Source organism: Podarcis cretensis, assembly GCF_951804945.1.
Source record: "Podarcis cretensis genome assembly, chromosome: 9".
Taxonomy (NCBI): domain Eukaryota; kingdom Metazoa; phylum Chordata; class Lepidosauria; order Squamata; family Lacertidae; genus Podarcis; species Podarcis cretensis.
The window spans coordinates 1,133,887-1,156,986 of NC_137178.1; the positions used below are offsets into that span (position 1 = coordinate 1,133,887).

At 51.0% G+C, this 23,100-nt stretch overlaps 1 protein-coding gene across 1 annotated transcript in view; it reads left to right on the top strand.

The window, feature by feature from the left end:
• The window catches only part of EXOC6B (exocyst complex component 6B), a 225,406-nt gene that overhangs the window by 36,039 nt on the left and 166,267 nt on the right, over positions 1-23,100 (top strand). The window contains exon 6 of the mRNA XM_079990810.1: positions 52-256. Within this exon, the coding sequence (XP_079846936.1) occupies positions 52-256 (205 nt within the window). The remainder of the gene's footprint in view (positions 1-51; positions 257-23,100) is intronic.

Genomic DNA, 23,100 nt, shown 5'->3' on the forward strand with positions numbered 1-23,100 from the left:
TGAATTGAGTGCTCTTTCCTGCTTCTGATGAGTGTTGGTCTTCTCTTCCAGACACTACCCTGCCCTGAAGACTCTGGAGCACCTCGAGCACCTGCACCTGCCTCAAGTGAGCCATTATCGCTTTTGCAAGGTCATGGTGGACAACATTCCAAAACTGCATGAGGAGATCAAGGAAGTCTCCATGTCCGACCTCAAAGATTTCCTGGAGAGCATCCGTAAGCACTCGGACAAAATTGGCGAGACAGCAATGAAGCAGGTGAGCTGAGCCATGAGCAATAGGCGGGTGCCATGTTGAGCGGAGTAGTCTCCTTTCGATGTTTGAAGCACCTGTGATTTGCAGATGGCCATGGATGCCACTGTGGAGCTCCTGGTTAGGAGAGGCTCCTTTTCTGTCCCTTCCGTTGCTTGTGACTGCCCCATGTCACTGGTTGGATGGGGGACTGTGGGAGCTCCTCACACTTCTGTCGGCACTAGTGACCAATATAATCCAGCCTTCTTCCTTAGATGGAGTGTGGTGTGAACCAGTGGCCAAAGAAGCTACATTTCTGATGCAAGTATTCTGAGACAGGGAATAGATAACTGGCACTTCTTTTAATTTTGTTTAGTCGTCTTAGTCCTGTTCGACTCTCTGTGACCCCATGAACCAGAGAATGCCTTGGAAACTTTCACTTTCTTCTCAGAGCTTCTCCTTTTTTATGTCCATGGAGTTTTCTTGCCAAAATACTGAAGTGGTTTGTCAGTTTCTTTTCCAGGTGGATCAGATTTAGTCTAAACTCTTGGCCATGACCTGTCCATCTTGGGTGGCCCTGCACGGCATGGCTCATAGCTTCTTGGAGTTCTTCAAGCCCCTTCACCATGGCAAGGCAGTGATCCATGAAGGGGCTTTATTTATTACAGTCAAACTTTTACTAAGGGGATGGTTCCACCTTAATGGTTCTGAACTTCACTTAGAAAAGAGACACCCACCAGTTCAGACCACTTAGCCATTTGCATAAGAAGAGTTAAGCTGGGCAAGTCTTTTGGGGGACAAAAGCCAGGATCCCACTTCCTTAGCAGTGGCCCTGAACCTCTTGAGGTGGTGGCCTTAGTCTGCATGAGAATACAGGAGCTCCTCACGTATTCCCTCCCTTAAAGTTCATTTGCGGTTCCCATCAATTGGCCCTCTGAGGCATGCTGCCTCCAACCATGGAGGGAGGATCAGGACCACAATGGCTAGGAACCATTGGTACTGGTTCCCCCAGGAGGCCGTCTTGGACTGGTTCCTGTAAGGTTTTGCATGGTATGAATTTTCTTTGGGGTAGTCTTAGATTTTAGTCTCACCGGTGAATAGTAAGTAATAATAGCAAAGGCCCATTCTCAGGCTGCCTCCAATGTGTTAGCACTGAAAGGTGATTTTTTTTCAAAAAAAATTTATTTATTTATTTATTTATTTGCTTTTCTGATAGCATTCCACATCAACAAAACATGAACAAAAACGATGCAACAAAGAAAAACTTTTCCTTTCAAAGATTTCAAAGAATCGACAAAAATCAGTTTTCTTTGCCAGTCCTTAAAATTTTAAATATCATTAATTATAGGTACTGTTTGAAATAGAAATAGCATCTTTGGGAGTATATTCATTTTTATAGCAGAAATTTTACCCAACAGTGACAATTGCATTTTACTCCAAATTTGCAAATCTTTCCTAATTTACTTCCAAACCCTTGCGTAATTGTCATTAAAGACATTGTGGTTATTCACAGTTAACCATATCCACAGATATTTTACTTTATTTTCACTCTTTATACCACTAATTCTTTCCAAATCTTTCGTGAGTTGAGCATCCATATTTTTGACTAGCATTGTTGTTTTTTGTTTGTTTAGTTAAAAACCTGCGAAGTTACCAAACTCCTTTATTTCTTCCAAAAACTTTCTAGTGGGTTTTCCAATGCCAAAACTACTTCATCTGTGTATGCTTTTAACTTACAATTTTGTTGGTCCATTTTTATACCCCTTTTTTGTCATTATTCCTCATCTTTTGTGTCAGTGCATCCAAAATCAAAATAAACAGCAACAGGGACAAGGGGACCTTTGCCTGGTTCCTTTCATAACTTTGCATCCCTCAGAGATAATGTTATTTACAATAATATTTGCTCGTCATTCAGGATATATAGCTTCTATCGCCTTTAAATCCCCCCCCCCCCAAATCCATTTTCCTCAGAACTAGCCCTGGAAGGTTTAATGGCCAGACTTTATATTTCCTGTACTGAGAACCTTTGGCAGAGCAGTGCTTTTGTTTCTCTTGAGTCCTGGGCATGTGGCAGGCCCTTCTCACAGAGTTTTGAATTTTAGTCCATACGATCCTCTTACCCACATGATCACTGCTTAGACAATTTTGAAATTTTAAGCAGTACCTCAGTGATTTTAAATAAGTAAACATAAAGTAATCCAGGATGGTGCCAGCTTCAGGTTCCGAGTAGAGTTGTGTCCCTGTCAGATTCTGTTGGCCTTTCTGGGGTTGCAGCACTCATCTCGCTTTACAGGTCGAGGGAGACGGCGTTTGTCTGCAGACAGTTTTTCTGGGTCATGTGGCCAGCATGACTGAGACGCTTCTGGCGAAACCAGAGCAGCGCACGGAAACGCCGTTTACCTTCAAGTTGGAGTGGTACCTATTTATCTACTTGCACTTTGGCGTGCTTTTGAACTGCTAGGTTGGCAGGCGCAGGGACCGAGCAACGGGAGCTCACCCCGTCACAGGGATTCAAACCGCCAACCTTGTGATCGGCAAGTCCTAGGCTCAGTGGTTTAGATCACAGCGCCACCTGAGTCCCAAATGCTGGTCCTACTCATAATCAATTCATTCAAGTTAATGGACATGACTAATGTAGGCTCCTTAATTTCCATGGGTCTACTCTGAGTAGTACTTAGTTGAATACAACCCATAGATTCTTCCATTGTGCATTAATAACCCAGGTGTTCTCCATAGTCTCTTTTGATGGACCAGCCCACCAGAATGGTTTTCTCTATCAAAGACAGACCATGGCGATCCTTTCAAGCCCATGAAAGCTCATAAACTGTTGCAGGTATTAAAGATCTAGGAAGTGCCTTTTGTCTCTTGGAATTTAAATTGGTCTTATTAAAATGACCCGGGTTTACCTGATGCAAACAGTTAGAAGCTTGATTGTTTATGGAAATATTTAATGTTTGGCCACGAACGCAACCATGTTTCTGGAAAAGTCGCTCTGTGTTGGGCTCGTGGAAAGTACTAATAGCTTTCATTTGTCTTTTGGTGCCCGACTGGCGGGGAATGCTTCCGCAAAGGCAATCCCTGTCCAGCTGAAGCTGTTTCCCAGTAACCGAGAAGCAAGAGAACATTTTGGGTTTGCCGTTGTATTTTTTGCTTGTTTCTTCCGGTGGCTTTTTCATCAGTGGGTGAGCAAGTCCCCTAAAAAATCTCTTGTTAACAGAATGGTTTTCCTTCTTGGCTTAGGTGATCAAGGCAAATAAGCCTTGAATTCAGCCTCTTTTTGCTTCCTCTTGGAGAACCACACCATGAGCTGGACTCTTCATTCATTTATTCAAATTGTTAGCTAGCCACTCTTCAGTTGAAGATCTTCAACTACTGTATTGTCAAAGGCAGCTGCTGGTTGTTCAAATTGCAATAACCTGAACAGGCTGTTGCCAGTGCCTAGATAGCTTTTCCCTCTAAGAAGAGCTTTGCAGCACCTTAGAAGACTAGCCAGTTTTATTATGGCACAATCTTTTGCAGACTATTAGATGCACGGAGTGTGATCCTCAGTTGATCTGGGCATAAAGGAAAAAGGTGCAATCTGTGGCAGTTCAGTTAGAGTTTAAATATGTTCAAATTAACTCTTCGCAACAGCAATAATTGATAACAAAGTCTTCTTAAAATTGCTGAGTATATTAGCACCTGTAGTGATAGAGAAAACTATTCTCTCTCTTCAGATACAAATGAATAGAATTTCCATTTTTATTAAGTTGCAATTTGACAGCTTTGCAGTAGAGGTTTCTGTTGAAGTTCCCGTGCTCCACAGTGGCCAGCTTAAGATCAGCAATAGGTTGACTTGGTGGTATTACAGGAATTTATTTTTGTTCTTTGCTGTTTGAATTGTGCCTTGCCTTGAGATGGTTTTGTAGAAGGCAATCAATAAATTAATAAATAGGAATAGATCATTTGCACCTTCCTTCCTCAAACATTGAATCCAACTTCTCATACTGTGGTGGCTAGATTTAATTAGCCATGAGGGCCAGGAATCGAGAGGACATTTAGTTGGGCTTGTTACTTGCAAGCTCCTTGCTGTGTCATCAGTCCACGTTAACTGAAATTGGTCCTTCCCAACAGGGCAAGATTAAGACTGGATACTTCTCCAGGAACTGCCTTATCCATAGCATCAAGAGTGTTTCAAAGGCAAGCGACTTTAAAAGTGCTGGGCAAACATGTCACAGCAGGCCTTCCGGGGTCTAGTGATGGGCCCTCCAGAAACAGCAGCCTCCGAACCAGCCTGAAGGGTTCTGCTGTACAGCTATTTGAGGATGCAGTTTATTCAGCAAAGTATGCCTTTTTTACTGCATCACATGTTGGGCACGAATAATAATAATAATAATAATAATAATAATAATAATAATAATAATAATAATTTATTTATACCCCGCCCATCTGGCTGGGTTTCCCCAGCCACTCTGGGCGCCTTCCAGCAAAATATTAAAATACAATAATTCATCAAATGTTAAAAACTTTCCTAAACAGGGCTGCCTTCAGATGTCTTCTAAAAGTCTGATAGTTTCCTATTTCCTTGACATCTGATGGGAGGGCGTTCCACAGGGAGGGCGCCACTACCGAGAAGGCCCTCTGCTTGGTTCCCTGCAACTTGGCTTTTCGCAGGGAGGGAACCGCCAGAAGGCCCTCAGCGCTGGATCTCAGTGTCCAGGCAGAACGATGGGGGTGGAGATGCTCCTTCAGGTATACTGGGCCAAGGCTGCTTAGGGCTTTCAAGGTCAGCACCAACACTTTGAATTGTGCCCAGAAACTTGCTGTCTTGAGTGAGATTTCTGTTGCCTGTGCTCTAATCATTGACCTGCTTCATTGCCTGTAATTCCTCCGGTTATCAATATGTCAGACTTGTCGAACTGTCTTGACCCTGAGGTCCAGTGCCCCCGATTCCCAGCCCATGCCATCTCTTCCAGAAACGCTGAAGCACTGGCAGCATCAGGATGAGTCTGTGCAGACGTTTGGCTGTCTTCTTCCCTAGCTGACAGCTGCTTGGTTGGCTTTGGGCTGGTCTTCACTGAGGAACGGAATGTATTGTTGCTTCAAGGTTAATTGCACGAGTGTCTGGTCCCCCTTCCCAGCTCTGCCTGTGAATCAACACAGCCCCTCATTCCGTGGTGCAGACTTGAACTGGGAAATGTGACATATACAGTTGTGACGAGCACAGCAGACTTGATGCCCGAACTGTAGGGATTGTGCTTTTCCAATGCAGGCAAGAGAGTCCCCCAAACCTTTAGCTTTAGAATCCCATGGAAGCCTGTGGAGTCTGGGGCAAAAGCCACTTGAAGGCGACATTTCACAGGTGCTCCACAAGAACTGGAGTAAGATGGCAAAAGCAGCATGTCCAGTTGAACTGAGGCGAAGGTTTGCCTGTCGTGGACTGGAACCGTTTGCGGAGAAGCGTTTTTAGAGCTCCGTAGGGACACAGTTCTTCCATTGATGGCTCTGAACAAAGGAACAGTTCCTTACATGCAATGCAATTATGGCGAGGCGGAGGCTTCCTTTGGTCATCAACAGTTGGCAGCTCTCTCCGTTGGACGATTGCATCTCCCCCTGAAATTAGCTTCTGGCAATGATAAGCAGCTGTTGGCAGATGCTGGCTGTTGTGGTAGAGAGAACACTCAGCGCATCTCGGCTCACACCACATGGATTGTGCTGGATTTCTTCAAACAGGCCAAGGCAGCCGATGTTGGTTAACACGAACCCTGATGCCACTTGAAAGAATTGTTTTGTGGTGATCCGAGTGCTACATGTTGCACCATTTTTGGACAGCTTTCAGCGGTGTTGGGCAAGTGTTCATTCCGCCTTCCAAACAGGACATTGTTTGTGTGTTTGGGAGGTGGAAGCTGGTAGCAACTTGTGGGATAAATTGTGCTGTGGAATATTGGAAGGTTTTCCTTTGCCCCATAAAAAAGAGTTGCTTCCTGCGCTGGATGAAAACAGTTCCTTAAGGCTATGTGCAAATAAACACAGATGCAAATGGCAGTTGCTGCACTCTGGAAGTACAGGCACTCTGCTGTGCTTAAGCGCATCTGTTCCTCTCTAGGGTGGAGCTCAGGGAAAACTGGTTGTGCCAAATTGCAGCAGAAGCCCATGGTGCACAGGGCTTATTGGCCAGTGGCCATGAAGCCACAATCCCACTTCTTCCATCTCCTCCCAATTACCAGAGCAGTTTTATAACCAATTAAAATTGTGTTGTTGTTTTTTAAAAACGTGACATTGACTTGAACATTGAGCAAGGACAAATATTTTTAAAGGGATGGGGCAAGGCAATGTTTACAATTGTCAACAGCGCTGGAATTACTGGCAAATGTGCTTGTCTTTTACAGGGCCTTTTCTGTGGTGGCTCCTCGCTTGTGGGATGCTCTCACCAGGGAGGTTTGCCTGGCACCTTTGTTACACGACAGGTGAAAACATTCCTCCCAGGCCTTTGGGTATTTAATCTATGGCCTTTTAAACTGTGTGTCTGTGTGGATGGGTTGGTTTTTGTTTGTTACTATGCATATGATTTTTCATTCTATGCCGTCTAGTCACATGCCTTACCTGAGTGTCCTGAACTTGCCTTGGACTCTGACCTCCTTGCCCTCCGTGGGTTTCTTAGATCTGGCCTGGGAGAGGGCTGTTGGGAGTGAGTTACATCTCTTTAACACTTGATGGTATCCGGTATGTATTTTTATTATATAGCGTAGCAGCTGAGGTATGCCAGGCATGTGAACGGGGTCGCTCCAAACAGTGCTGCCTCTGAGCATCCAGCCTGAGCCTCCAGGAAGCCTCCTGCATCAGAGGCCAAGAATAACCACTCCAGAAGTCATTATCGGATAAAGTTAGTTTCCGCGGCCAAAAGTGTCCGCTCTGCCTCTTCAGGCAGGCGGATGAGAGTGAGCGCTGCCTCCCTCTGAGGAGCATCCACCGGGGAGCTCTCTGGGTCGCTTCCCCTTTCCGATTCACCACGGACTCCTGTTGTTTACTGATGCCGAGGTCAACTGAGAGCATCCCCTGCTCAGTCTCCGCGGAAATGAATGAGGATTGCACCAACGCGCTCCCCTGCTGCTTTCCAAGCCCTCTTAAAATGCACTGCTGCAAGATCTTGTTCACTCTCCTTCACCTAGATGCAGTGCAGTTATATGATGAAAAGAAAGATCCCCCCGTAAGATTGGTGTGGTCTCTTCCCCTTGGGTAAAGCATTTTCTCAAAGCAAGGCATTTGGTATAATTTTCAACGGAGAACCCCAAAGGTAAAGGTTTTCCAGGGTGTAATTCCTCTGGGTCACTTGGAAGCCTGCAATGCTGCCTTTGTGTGCATTGCTCAGGTAGCCAGGAACCCTGGAACTGGAAGCCTAACCCAAGGCCGTCCTGTGTTCACAGATATGACTGTTATTTATTAAATTTCTATACTGTCCTTCATCCAAGGACCACAGGGCAGTTCACAATATAAAAACACAAAATTCATGCCATAGTAACAAACAAAAACAGTAAACCCCCCCCCCCCCACGGGTTACGTACCATTCTCCTTATGAACGCTTCGGGTAACGAGCTCTGCTAACCCGGAAGTAGATGCTCCTTGTTGTGAACTTTGCCCTGGGATGTGAGCGGAAGTCATGCACCGGTGGTGCAGCAGCAGCAGGAGGCCCCATTAGCGAAAGCGCGCCTCATGTTAAGAACGGTTTCGGGTTAAGGACTGACCTCCGGAATGAATTGAGTTCGTAACTGGAGGTACCACTGTATTAAGATCTGTGTCTTAAGAATGGTGATGTGTTTCAGAGTTTATTTTGGCCTTAGCTAATTTCCCATTAGCTCTCAATCCCCACAGGGCTTATATGATATAAGGCAGGGGTTGGCAAGGTTTATCTCGCCTGGGCCAGTTCACTCCAGCAGAGATCCCTCCGTGGGCTGGATCGCGCATGTGCGTGAGTGCGCCCACCCACGATTTTTGGTATCTGTGCAGACGTGAATTTCGGCGTCCTCATATGCGCAGACGCAATTTCCAGCACTGCGGAAGCTAGTCCCCGTGCTGTGCTGTGCCGGTTTAGCGCAGCTCACAGGGACTCACTGAGCGGGCGGCTCATTTTGGGGGTGGCTTGTGGGCCAGTTAAACGACCCCCATGGGCCGCCTGTGGCCCATGGGCCTTAGGTTGCCGACCCCTGATCTAAGGCTTCGTTGGTGCTTTCCTTGATCTGAAATGTGACTTTGCCTCTTGTGCCTCTTTCTCCTGGGTCTCTGCACTTGGTGACCCAGGCTTGTTTTGTAAGCCACCTTTGGACATGGTTGACTGCGCAGCGGAATTCTTTCCTGTAGTTCAGGGTCTGCCAACCTCTTTGGACCAGTGGGCACACTTTGAATTTCGAGAGGGACATGGCGAAAGTAGAAGCAGAACAATAATTGCTTCTTCTTCCTGGACGATCTCATGCTTACTCTGGGAAGTCAGCTGCGTCCTGCCAGTCGTGATTATGGAGGTGCAGCTGTTAAAGGCACATGAACTCTGTTTTCTCCCATGCAAATCCTAAACCACGAAGACATAGTGATGCTCACCAGCTTGGATGGCATGGAAAAGAGCATTGGGCACATTCATGGAGGAAGAGGAGGAGGCTAGCAATGATGGCTGTGCACTGGCAGGGCGTCATTTCCTGAGGAACGCAAGTGGAGAGGGAGCTGTTGCTCTCAAGTCAAGCTTTGGGGCTTCTGAACAGGATGATGGACTGGAGAGACCCCCCCCCCCCAGGCCTGATCCAGCAGCCAGGCTCTTCTTACGCTCTTACCAGCAACAAAGCAGAGTCAGCCACCTTCTGAGGCCATCCTTTCCTCTGTTGAGCAGCCCTTGCTGTCAGGAAGTTCTTTCTAACATTGAGTTGAAATCTTGTTAATTCTTGTTAATTCGAAACCCTTTGGTTTTGGTCCTACCTTCCCGTGCAGCAGAGGAAAACTTTGCCCCACCATCTGTGCTGCAGCTCTTCAAATACTTGAAGAAAGCCATCATGTTGACTCCGGATCCAGCTGCTGAGCCCCACGCCCTTGTCCCAGAGGACCCTGGAGGGGGACCGTTCCTGCCAAGTGCCAGCTTCCAGCAGGACGAGGCTGCTTTCAGCATGGAGTCCAGGTGCTCAGCCCCACTCCCTGGCCACCAAGGGTGGGAACTGTTGCTTGGGCACCACACCCGGGAAGAACCAGGGAATGCTGCCTGGGAAGTCCTGGCTACCTATGGGCACTGCGTCGTTTCTGTTTTCCTCTACTGGATTTTAGTGTGGTTTTATTTGGAGAATATATCTGTAAGCCGCTTTGGGAACCTCTTGGGGCTATGGAATGGGATACATTTTAAATAAAGAGTAAATGAATGGCCTCTTCTCTATTCTAAACATGCGCAATACCTGCAGCCGTTTCCCATGGGGTCTCTTGGCCCCTCACCATCTCTATCCCCCTCCTCCGGACAGCTTGCCTCCTCTTCCTCCCCATCTCCGCAGTTGAGAACAGCTTCCTGGGTTCTTTTTCTTCCAGGAGGGTGCTCAGCAACACCCTGTCCCTGGATGGGTGGCTGTCTGCTGATTGCAATCCCTCGTGCCTAAGAGAGGTGTGCCCAAGTGATGCCTCTGTGCCCCTCGTCTGGGGGCTGCTAGTTGCCTTGATGTTCAGTGGGGAAGTGCCCTTGCCTGCTGGCAGTGGCTTCCCTGTGTCTGGGGAGAGGCTAATGAAGTTTTCCTCAGCTGCTTGTGTGTTGAAATCCCTGCTGTCGCCACAGCTGCTGCCCTGGCAAGTGGCACGTTGCTGGTCCTGGGCTCCATTTGGGCTCTGTTTCCAGGCCAGTTGTCCTCTTCTTCCTCCTCAGAGCCATGTGTGCAGAGCCACTGGTGCGCCATCCCACCCCCCTCTCGCTTGAGAATGTGGTGGATGGAATGACATGTTCGCTGAATGCTGCTCGCATTCCAGATGCTGATGGCTGGCCTCTCAGTGGCCCGGAACAATGTTTAAAAGTGCCGCTTGGGCGGTGTTTCTAATTATCCGCAAGCTGAAGATTTTCAAACCTTGTGTAATCTCCTGCAATGCAGATGGAAGTTGTTGGGGCTCTCCCCACCGCCTTTTCTGTGTATACTTTGTAGAAAATCAGATTTAACTGTTCGTGCAGGCGACATCCTTGTCTTACTGCTTGTCAGGCTTTTGGCAGCGGCAATGGCAGGCCGGCTTTGCAGCTGGGAGTCTGCGGGCCCCCTGAGTTACACAGCGCTGCCCACTGTGAGATGGGCGCCTGCATTCTCGTAGAGTCCTGGTGAGTGGATGAACTGAGGCTAAGAAGGTGCTGAGGTCTTCAGCACAGCCATGCCTCCCATGCAACCCTTTTTGGAGAGGAATGGGAGCTGCTTGGGAGCAGAAGCGATGATGTATATTTTTCGATCACTGGGAGCTCACGTTTGAAGTGACTGATAAATTATCCGAATAGAGTTGAACTTTGGTGCACAAGCAGTCCAATACAGGCAAGAATAATATGGAAAACGTGTTGGCCTCTTGGGTTCAGAAGGTGGGGTATGAATCTTTCCTTCTAGTAGCAGCATCCCAAAGTAAGCCAAGTCATGCCACTCATCCAGTAGGATGCGGGTGGAGTGTGTCTATGGGCTGAACTTGCCTTGGGCCGCGTCCTGCTCTTGTGGGCCTGGGGAAGGGGAAGGAAGACCATGTTGTGCTATAGGGCTTCTTACCCCAGACCTGAGCATTTTGTGGTTGTATTGGGGGGGGGGGGAGATGTCCAATCAGTGGGAGAGGGAAAATGTTGTCATGAGCTCGGCCTACACTCAAGTAGGTCCCTGGCAGAGACACATGCCCAACTAGTATGTTCTCGCCTTCCTGGTCTTTTGTTCGGTAGCTTCAAAAGCTTTCTTCAGCCCGAACATCACAGCGACCGATGCCAACAGACATCGGCACACTTAGGGATCCGCTGAGTCTTCGCAGCTTTGCGTAACAGACCTCAGCAACTCAGCACTTTGGCTAATCTACTTTATTTACATATAAACACACACGGAGCACTGCAACATGCCTCCCCCTATCTCTAGCATCAGACAGCAAAGAGAAAAAGAACAAAGGACAATAATCCCACTTCACGGAACACAGGAACACAAACATCCTGTATCTGTCACTTCCCACTTTGTGGAATCAAAACATACCATGTCATGTGAAAGACAACAATCCCATGACTGCAACACTGGAGCAGGAATTCTAACATGTCTGCCTTTTGCCCTGAACCTTCCTTTGAGTTACTGTCTCTTGTGTGTTCTGTAACTTTGTGGAATGCACCCCCTCCCCATCCCTGACTCCACTTGAAAAGGCTGACCCCCTTTCTCTCCACCCTCCAGTTCTCTCCCCGCCCCCACTCAAGCGATACCTCGGCATCCCATTAGTCTCAAAAGCCCACAGATCCTTGTCAGGTTGGGGTTTTCATTCTTTTTAAGACTTTGCCCTTTTGCATTTACAAGCACACTCACTCACTCACTTGCTCGCTTCTGTGTGCCTGAGAAGGTCCCTGACTACGCGGAAACTTTTCACTTATTTCCCCCCATTTCCCCCCATTCCTAAATATAGGTCAGCACCCCACCTGGGGGTGAACAGGCGCATCCTCCCACCAGGCGTGCATGGCCAGGGCACAGAGCGTGGGATGATCTCCAGTGTGAGCCTGTTGCATCAGAGCAGGGTCTTGTGGTCCCTGAAGAGCCCTGTTCTTCAGATGCACTGGGGCAGGTGCATATCTACAAATGAATGTAACAGGGGGGGGGGGGAGGTAACAGTTGTAGTTAAGAGGTGTTGGGATGCAGGTGATACCATTTGTGACAATCCACTTGGTGCTTAAATGTATGCAGAATAAGGGCAGTGGCTGTTCACACCAGCAGCGACTGAATCGTCTGAGCTTTGCTGAATAACATGCCTTCTGTGAAGAAGCAGGAAGCTGTTGCCTCGCCCCTCAGACCCAAGCGTGGAAGAGTCGAAGGGGCTGCGTCCTGGTCTCCCAGCTCAGTGCGTCAGATCTGGACGTGTTGCTCCTCAGGAGATCTTGGCTTCTGTGAGTCCCTCGTATACCTGGCGGAATGGTGGGTCCACCAGGTCATAGACAAGGAGCAGAGCCTGGCTTGGTCTTATAAGAAGGCTTTGCTGCTTGCTGTAAGTTAATGAGGGAACTGGACAAGACCCTGCATCCCTTGCCCCTTCCATGTGGATGGGCCTTGGACCAGAGAGCCCTCTAAGCCCAGCTGCAGTGCTGGATCTCTTCCCTTAGCTAGTCTGGTTCTTAGCTAGCAAGTGCTTCTGGGCCGGGGCAGGTTGTTTTCACAAACCATCCTATCCTCGTACATGGGTGGTGGCGGGGGGCGGGGTCTTGGCTTCCAGATGGGGGCAAGAAGCCATTGGCTGGTAGCAAAACCAATGGCATTTGCATTCAGAAGACCACAGACCCTGGGTTGAACTTGGGTTTGAGGGGTTTTGGAGAACGGAGCTTGGAAAGGCCTTCTCTTGAAGTCTCTGGGTGGACCAAGCAGCCCTCGGCCAGGTGGGCCAAAGTCTGGCTTGCAGGAAGGGCAGCTTCTTGGGGCCGTGCGAGTTCCATCTCTACAAATGGAAGCAGATGATGAAGGATCTGGGTAGAAATTCCTGGAAAGGAGAGGAAGCCGAGTGTCGGGGGACCGGGTGTGTGAGTGTGTTGGTGGGGAGGTGGTGGTGATCGTCAGATTTGCAGACGCAAACATGTTCCCGATCTCTGGGCACGCAGTGCTGCTGGAGGGTTTCGTGCCTCTCTGTTTTCCCTCCGGTTCCATTTCACTCCACATCACAGCATCAGAGCACAAATGTGCTTATTATCATAAAGGCTCTTTATTTGATCACTACTTGGCTTTCTGCGGAAAACCTCACATGTTTGCTTAACGGGAATTCTATTCCTTTAAGTCTGTGTTTATAACACTCTTATAATTTATAGAAATGTATTAACAGGTACTCCTCCGTATTGTTTTTATGACCTCAGAAAAGAAACTGCAAAACCCTCAGGCTCCCATTGATCTCACCCACATGCCCCTGCTGGCCACATGGGCTCGGGCGGAAGGCACATTGCGGGGGGGCCCTTGGCCCCGGGCGGCAAGCACCTGGCTCCCGGGCGGCAGGAGTTGCCTGTGATTAGTGGCCGAGCTCTAGTGGGCTTCTCTTCAGAGGAGTCTTCTGCTCCAAAGGGCCCCATATTGTGGAATGCAGGGACAGCGAGCAGGGAAGGGGAGGGTGACTTTTGGGAGGGGGGGTTTTAGCACCAGGCTCTCTTTGTAAAAGGAGGTACAGCGGCACATGATTAAACTCTGGAACTCGCTGCCACAGGAGGCAGTGATGGCCACCAACTTGGATGGCTTCAAAGGAAGATGAGACAAATTCACTGAGGAGGAGAGATTGATTGATGGCCACTTGCCACATTCAACATGCTCTGCTTCCATGATCAGAGGCTGTGATTGTTCTGAATACTGGAAACCACAGGAGGGCAGAGCGCTGCTCTTGCGTTTGAATCCTGCTTGCTGCTTTTTCACAGGCATCTGCCTGGCCACTGCGAGAGGATGGGCTGGATTGAACCCTGGCCTGATCCAGCCGGCTCTTTTTCTTACCTTCCCAAATGGCAGAGCCGCCGCTTCAAGGCTGTGGTTCCAGGTGTGCTTCCCTAGGTGGGAATAGTTTCACTTCTGGGTTCAGGATCTGGTTGTAGGACTGCTCCCCTCCCCTCTCTCCGCGAGAAGCCCTCCTGAGAAGTCCCCTTGTTCAGAGTCCCCCGAAGCTTCCTTCTGAGGCTGGTCCCCAGCGTTGGCCTAACACAGGGTTCCCCATGTTTCTGAGTTCACTGACTCCTCACTGTCACCTCCTCCAACCCAGATCCTTACGAATATAAAAGGAGCATCAATATATAACCAACATTTGTTCATCATCAATTACCATTACCAGGTGTCAGGGGTTCAGGAGTAGAAGCACAGGGAAGAGGGGAGATGGAGAGCGAAGGGGAAGAATCTGAGGGCAGCGTAGGAGAAGATGACAGTGGCCCGAGAGATTCCATGAGCCTCTCCAGCGAATCGGAAGATTCACAGAAGGGGGCGCCAGTGGCCAGGGCAAGGGGATTCCCAAGGGGGACACTCCAGAAGCAAGGGGCCAGCGGGGACCCCCAGAGCAGCAGTTGGAGATCAGGACCAGCTTCCCCACCTGAGCATAGTGGGGGGGGAAGAGTCACAGGTATCGGGAGTAGCGTCTCCCCCAGCAGGGAGAGGAGAGGAGTCAGGGCTGACCACGCCTCCATCGGAGAGTCAGACAACGGAGGGGAGGTCAGATCCGGCCAGTATCCCGGAAGAGGGAAGCAGTGACAGAAGTAGTGTAACGGTCAGGAGGAAGGTCACTGGGTTGGCGCGAGAGGCAAGTTCAAATGTACAGGAGCGTGGGACAGCAGAGAATGAGGATTGGGAACCGGGTCCTAAAGCCCGCCGGAGGCAGGGGGAGGAGCTAAGCGACTCAGCGTCAGAGGAGTCCAGAAAGGGGGATGCCCCAGCGGGCAGGAGGACCCAGAGGAGAAGAGAGCAGCGGAAAAGGTGGAGCAGGGCTAGGATCTTAAACTGGTGTCAGAGGGGAGGGGATTCAGACGGGACTTCGCCGATCTAGGGTTTAAGACGTGGGGCTGCGCGCTGCGGCTTTGAAATGGAAATTGAACTTCAATAAAGACTTTTGTACATTACGACAGCCTAGCGTTGGTCCTCTGTGAGCTGGGACCTAGAGGCAGCTCTGACAGTAAGTACCGTCTCCACTATACCTCGCAACGTGAGTGGACGCAGCGAGGGGCGAAGATTGGTGCTTCGCGAGCTCACGGAAGCAGGACAGGATGACGACCAAAGAACAAATGGCAGCCCTGCAAGACGCAGTGACAAGGCTTAACATGGAGATATTAGCATCCAGAAAGAGAGAAGACGAAGCAGCCGCTGCCTGCCGGGATCTGCAAACCAGGTTGGAAATGTTGACCAAACAGGGGCTACCGGGTGCCAGACCAGAGGGGATTGGTCTAGGAAAGAGGGGAGGCAGCCTCGTGTCTCATTTCGATGGGAGCCTGCAGCAGTATCCTAACTTCAGAGCAGACGTAGTTTATGCGCTCAAGTTACTGCAGAAGGACTTTAGAGATGAGGAGGAAAAAGTGGGCTTCATACTAACTCATCTCCATGGAGAAGCAAAAGCGTGGCTGCGCAATCTGTGGCGAGATAATGACCCAGCCCTCAGAAATGCGGATGCCTTTATTAAGGCGATGGACGCTTGTTTTTTATCAGCAGTAGATGTAGATGTCGCCAGAAGAGAGATACATGGACTGAGACAAGGCAAAGCCACTGTAAGACAATATCACTCCCGCTTTTTTGCATTGGTCAACGCGCTGGGATGGGAAAAAGACTCAGCTGCCGTCCGGGACCTGTTCTGGGAGGGGCTAAACGGGGCTGTGAAAGACGAAATTGCAAGGGGGGAGAGACCCCAGAGCACTAAAGAAGTGGTCCAGAAAGCGCTGGCGATTGGAGTGAGGCTGGAAGAACGTCCTGGGAGCAAGGACGAAGGGCGTTGGGGACGCACGCCAGCTAGATCACCTCCTTTCTTTCCCAAAGAAACAGCGCGCGCTCAGTCCACGCCTCCACTGGAAGGGGGAGAGGAGCCGATGGAGATAGGTGGTGCCAGGGCTCAGTCAGCAGCCAGAGCCCTCACACCGGGAGCAGTCAAAACGAAGGCTCCTAGAGGGAACAGGAAGTGTTACGTCTGTGACAGTGCTCAGCACATGGCGAAAGAGTGTCCCCAGAGGCTCCACAAGCACACTGCAGCCTCAGCAACAGTAAAGGGAACAGGAGGAACCACTGCAGGGAAACGACAGAGTCTGGCTGGAGGCACAGGCACTGGGGCCCAGACGAGTCAGTGAAGAAGTCCCCAGAGATCTTACAGCCCACAGACCCCCTCCCGCCCAAACCGGTGGTGCAACTCACTGCATCACTCCAGCTACCCAATGGACTTACCATGGAAGTTCCTATCACCATTGATTCTGGTAGAAATGCGGACTTTGTAGGAGTGGACTTTGTCAAGCAACATAGCGTAGCACTCCTGCCGGCCACGATGCCCCTGCACGTTGTCACGGTCGATGGCAGAGAGCTACTGGGAGGACAAGTGGTACAGCAAACGCCGCCAATGGTGATGCAAATTGGAAATCACCGCGAAGTCATCAGCTTCAACGTCACCCAACTGTCGGACACCCCCATAGTGTTGGGCATGAGTTGGTTGGACAGGCACAGTCCGGCATTAGCATGGTACCAGTGCCAATTGACCTTCGGCTCCTCCTACTGCGCAGCAAATTGCATACTGCCTACCCAGGAAGATGAGGGGCAAGAAGATGGACCGCAGTTACACTTGGGCGTGCTGCAAGCGGTACCCGACAAGTACAGAGGGTTTTTGGAGGTCTTCTGCGAGAAGGAGGCGGACAAACTGCCCCCCCACAGACCATACGACTGCAAGATTGACCTCCTGCCGGGGGCGACGCTGCCGACTGGAAAACTGTATTCCATGTCTGAAGACGAACTGCAAGAGCTCAGGGAGTTCATAGATCACAACTTGAAGCGGGGATTCATCCGGGAATCCAAAGCAGTGGGGGGCAGTCCTGTGTTCTTCGTGAAGAAAAAAGACACGCCCCAAAAGAGGCTGGTAGTTGATTTTAGAATTTTAAATTCGAAAACCAAGCCCACGGCTTTCCCGATGCCCAAGATCGACGACTTGCTCGCGACGGTGAGGAAGGGACGCATCTTCACCAAGTTGGATCTACGAGGGGCGTACAATCTTATACGCATGCGGGAGGGCGACGAGTGGAAGACGGCCATGTTTACGCCCTTGGGCACCTATGAATATAGGGTTATGCCGTTCGGTTTACAAAATGGCTCCCACTGCTTCCAAGCCTTCATGCATCACGTGTTAGCGGGGCTCCTCTACAAGAAGTGCGTCTGCTTCCTGGACAACATTCTGATCTTCTCGGAATCGCAAGAGGCTCACGAGAGAGATGTCAAGGAAGTCCTGCAGAGACTACGGAAGCACAGACTTTACGCCAAACTGGAGAAGTGCCAGTTCGACATGACGGAGGTGGATTTCCTGGGCTACAAGCTGTCCGACAAGGGACTCGCCATGGACAGCGCCAAGGTACGCTCGGCACTGGACTGGAAAAGCCCGCGCAATCGGAAGGAGGTCCAGAAGTTTGTCGGCTTTGCCAACTTTTATCGCAAGTTTATCAAGGGTTTCGCTATGCAGACGGCGGCCATCACGGACACCCTCAGCTCCAAGAAGAAGAAGTTCATCTGGACGGAGCAGGCGGAGCAGTCCTTTCAGAAACTCAAGCGTCTCTTCGCTTCCGAAGAACAACTGCTACATGTGAACCCCAGCAAACCCATGAGGGTTGAGACGGATGCCTCCGACAGAGCCGTGGGGGCAGTCCTGTTGCAGCAAGATCCGCAAGGGGACTGGAGGCCGTGCGCTTTCTACTCCAGGAAACTCAGCAAGTCGGAGCAGAACTACACCATCTGGGACAGAGAGTTGCTGGCCATTCATGCAGCCTTCAAGGCGTGGCGGCACTTCCTCATCGGAGCCAAACACACAGTGCAAGTTCGCACGGACCATAAGAACCTGGAGTACTGGCGCACGGTGCGGTTCCTGAACCAGAGACACATCCGCTGGGCGGAGTTCTTTGCGGATTTTGACTTCAGGATAGAATATATCCCCGGAGACAACAACATCATGGCTGATGCGCTATCCAGGAAGCCGCAGTATCTGGAGGAAGCAGCACCGGTGGCGGCCAAACACATTTTCGCACCTAAGGCGTGGGCATGCGCTTCGGCCACCGTGGACCTGGAAGCAATACGTCGCGCGCTGCGAACGGATTCCTTCGCACGATCCAAGATGGAGGAAGTGCGAAGTGGCACAGCGAAGGACGACGAGTTCCGGATACGCGACGGACTGCTCCTCCGCAAAGGGGCCATCTACGTGCCGGGAGACGACCTCCGCGCGAGAGTACTGCAACAGTTACACGACGCACCCAGCGCCAGACATTTCGGCAAGGACAAGACGGTGGAATTAGTAGCCAGAGACTTTTGGTGGCCCAAGATGCGGGGAGAAGTCGCGGATTACGTCACTAGGTGCGACACATGCCAAAGGGCCAAGCCAGTACACAGACCGCCGGCGGGACTGTTGGAACCGCTACAGACCCCGTTCGAACCGTGGGAGAGGGTGGCCTTGGACTTTGTCACTGATCTGCCCAGCTCGAGGGGCAAAACAGCAGTACTCGTGGTAGTCGACATGTTCACCAAGATGGCGCACTTCATTCCTTGCGCGAAGGTGGCCACAGCGGAACAGACAGCCAAGCTGTTCATAGACCACGTGTTCAAGGTGCACGGCCTGCCACGGTCTATCCTGTCCGACCGGGGGCGCCAGTTCATCTCGAGTTTCTGGCAGAAGCTGATGGGCATCCTGAACGTCAAGGTCAACCTAGCGTCGGCAAGACACCCGCAGACCAACGGACAAGCGGAGAGGGTCAACGCCATCATGCAGCAGTACCTGAGATGCTACGCGAACCAGCAGCCCTCGACCTGGGTGGACTACCTACCGCTGGCCGAGTTTGCCTACAACAACACGAAGCACGTGTCCACGGGGGTGACACCGTTTTTCGCCAACAATGGGCGACATCCCAGGACCTTCCCGGGCTTAGAGAAAGAGGGGGAGGGGGAGCCGCAGGGAGCAGAGGCATTGGCAGCGGAGTTACAGGAGGTCCACGAACAGCTCCGAAGGCAGTTAGAGCTAGCAAAACACGCTTACAAGATGCAGGCAGACAGACACAGGAGAGTTGGGGAGGACATACGGGTAGGGGACTGGGTCTGGTTAGCAGCCCAGGCAGTGCCGGCCAGATCCTTAGCTAAGAAGAAGCTCGGACACAAGCAGCTAGGCCCTTACCAAGTCGAGGCACAGATCAACCCAGTGGCCTTCCGGTTGACACTACCGGAGGGATCCAGAATGCACCAGGTCTTTCATAGATCGGTGCTCAGGCCCTACAAGGCACCTCACAGGTTTCAGGCGCCAGGGACAGCTCCCAGCCCGCTTAGAGACGCACCCACGACAGGGGGGTCGCCGAGGGCAGAGCCGCTCAACGAGGTCACGGAGATTTTGGACTCAAGATGGGGGGAAGAGGGGGTTGAATATCTCCTCGCCAGGGAAGGTACCCCGGCCAGCGCCAACAGCTGGGTACCGTACTATGCGGTGGAGGAGCATTACCTCAAAGACGAGTTCCACGCACTCTTCCCACACAGGCCCATGCCGGAGGATTATTTTGACGAATATCTTTTCACACCCACACTTTCTGCCAGCACGTTCCAGGGGTTCTCATCAGCCTAGGACACGGCGCCAGAGACTAGCTCCCCAGAGGGATCACTCTCAGGGTTTGGCACAGGCGGCTCTTATTGGTGGGAGGATCAACCGGAGGTGGGGTGGCGCAGAGAACTACCGAGTGGGTCCTCGCACGCAGCGTCACCCCAGGCGACAGGGGGCGAGGGGGTCATGGACGTGTTGGGGGAGGGTCCGGGGTTCGAGCACACCTGCAGAGAGATGGAAGCAGAGGAGATCGACGTCGACGAGCACATTGAGGACTGGCCGGATCCAGCCGGCTGGCTGCACACCACGGGGGAAGAACTGTATCCTGCACTCACCCCCACAACACTGGAGCACCCAGAACCCACACCAGAAGAGGGGGAGGGGGGAAGGGGGGCATCGAGGGGGGGATGGATGTCAGGGGTTCAGGAGCAGAAGCACAGGGAAGAGGGGAGATGGAGAGCGAAGGGGAAGAATCTGAGGGCAGCGTAGGAGAAGATGACAGTGGCCCGAGAGATTCCATGAGCCTCTCCAGCGAATCGGAAGATTCACAGAAGGGGGCGCCGGTGGCCAGGGCAAGGGGGGTCCCAAGGGGGACACCCCAGAAGCAAGGGGCCAGCGGGGACTCCCAGAGCAGCAGTTGGAAATCAGGACCAGCTTCCCCACCAGAGCATAGTGGGGGGGGGAAGAGTCACAGGTATCGGGAGTAGCGTCTCCCCCAGCAGGGAGAGGAGAGGAGTCAGGGCTGACCACGCCTCCATCGGAGAGTCAGACAACGGAGGGGAGGTCAGATCTGGCCAGTATCCCGGAAGAGGGAAGCAGTGACAGAAGTAGTGTAACGGTCAGGAGGAAGGTCACTGGGTTGGCGCGAGAGGCAAGTTCAAATGTACAGGAGCGTGGGACAGCAGAGAATGAGGATTGGGAACCGGGTCCTAAAGCCTGCCGGAGGCAGGGGGAGGAGCTAAGCGACTCAGCGTCAGAGGAGTCCAGAAAGGGGGATGCCCCAGCGGGCAGGAGGACCCAGAGGAGGAGAGAGCAGCGGAAAAGGTGGAGCAGGGCTAGGATCTTAAACTGGTGTCAGAGGGGAGGGGATTCAGACGGGACTTCGCCGATCTAGGGTTTAAGACGTAGGGCTGCGCGCTGTGGCTTTGAAATGGAAATTGAACTTCAATAAAGACTTTTGTACATTACGACAGCCTAGCGTTGGTCCTCTGTGAGCTGGGACCTAGAGGCAGCTCTGACACCAGGAATAATAAAATGTGAAAAATTGTTGTATTGTGGAATCATCTGATTCAACACAGATGCTTCTCGCTGGCGAGGGAGTTCCACTCTGTACATGGCCAAGGCCCTTGATTCCTGAGGCTCATGGTTCCTAATGACATTTCTCACACCATGCCTCCCACAGTTCATTCCCACCCCAGGCGCTTTCCCACCCGATGGCCTTTATCCATTCCCTGCAGGGTCTTGTTGACCTGTGTGGGGAGGTTGTCAACCACTTTTGGACACCCTGGCCCATGGGGAGCACATGGGGATAAAAAGTGAAGCCTCCTGGGATGAACCCCATGATCAGGCATAGGCAAACTCTGCCCACCTGATGTTTTGGGACTACAACTCCCATCATCCCTAGCTTACAGGACCAGTGGTCAGGGATGATGGGAGTTGTAGTCCCAAAACATCTGGAGGGCCGAGTTGGCCTATGCCTGCCCTTGATGATTAGTGAACCAAACTGGGCAGTCCAGGTGCTGCAAACCCCCCACCCCACCCCAAATGACCTGTTGTTGTTTCAGCCAGAAAGGGCCAAACTATTGCTGCTTTTGTAACAGAAAACACGAGATGGCCACAGCTCTGCTTTTGGTTTTAGGGGAGCTCCTTCCACTCCCAGCCACATATCTCCCTTTTCTGGCTCTCGGGGCATTTCAGCCAACTTCCCAGAAAAGCATGCCAACGTGTGGATATCGCCGAGACTCAAGGATCTGGCCTTCACCTCCTGTCTCTGACGCCGCTTTCATAGATAGCACCTACCCCCTTACAGCAATGCCAGAAATGGCTGAGCAGGAGTCTGCTTGCCAAGTGCTCAGGCTCTGCACCCTCGGTTCTCTTTGGGACCCTTCTCTGTCTCATGTGTGGCTTGAGGAGTCGTCTCTTCGTTAGATGGCTCGCAGCTTGAGAAATATGGGAGCATCCAAAATGAATTGACCTGCTGCACAGCTTGCAAAACGACTGTGTAAAAGGGCGCCCCTTTCACAGCAACTCTTAGCATGTCATTCATGTGGCCTGACTCTGCCAGCGTGTGCCAGGATGACTGCCGTGTGGCAAAACACTGCAGTGAGCCCAAACCTTGCATTTTGTTTGAAAATGGAGATTTTTTAAATACAGGGGCTGTTGTGTCCTGACTGGGGGGCAAGGCAGGCCAGTAGTTGCAGCACCACGGAAAGCTCCAAGTTGCCAGATTTGCTCCAGTGAAGCTTAAAGGGTGAATTGAAGCCCCAGTGATTCACGCCTGAATTGCATCCCTTCTGGACTACTGTCATGCGCTCTGCACGGGGCTGCCTTTGGAAAGGGCTCAGAAGCTTCAGTCGTCTCAAAGAGCTTCAGCCAGAGTGTTGACTAGTGCTGGTTACAGGGAGCAGACAACTCTCTATTGGTCTGTTTCTGGGCACAGTTCAAAGTGCTGGTTATGAAGAGAAGAAGAGTTTGGATTTGATATCCCGCTTTATCACTACCCGAAGGAGTCTCAAAGCGGCTCACATTCTCCTTTCCCTTCCTCCCCCACAACAAACACTCTGTGAGGTGAGTGGGGCTGAGAGACTTCAGAGAAGTGTGACCAGCCCAAGGTCACCCAGCAGCTGCATGTGGAGGAGTGGAGACGCGAACCCGGTTCCCCAGATTACGAGTCTATCGCTCTTAACCACTATACCACACTGGTTATGACCTATAAAGCCCTACATGGCTTTGGTCCAAGCTATCTGAAAGACGGTATTCCCTCATCTAAATCTGCCCAAGTTTTGAGATCTTTGGGGGAGGCCCTTCTCTCGGTCCTGCTACCCTCACAGGCATGCTTGGTGGGGACGTGGGAAAGGGCCTTCTCTGTGGTGGCTCCTCCCAGACAACTCCCTCCCTAGAGAAGCTAGACTGGCTCCTTCCTTGCTGTTTTTCCATCAGCAGGTGAAGACTTCCTTGTTCCAACAGGCCTCTCAGAACTGACTGCTTCTAACGAAAAGGCTGGTGCCATGCTGCTTTTATTGTAATTATCTGTATGTTTTAAACAGATTATCTAGATGTATATAGTTCAATTTGTATCAACATTTATTTTAATGATATGCTTTCCTGTGTTTTTAGCAGTTATTCTTTTTAATTGTAAGCTGCCTTGAGTCCTATAAATACATAGGAATGCATATATATCATCATCAACATCTTCGGATGAAGAGCAGTATATAATGTTA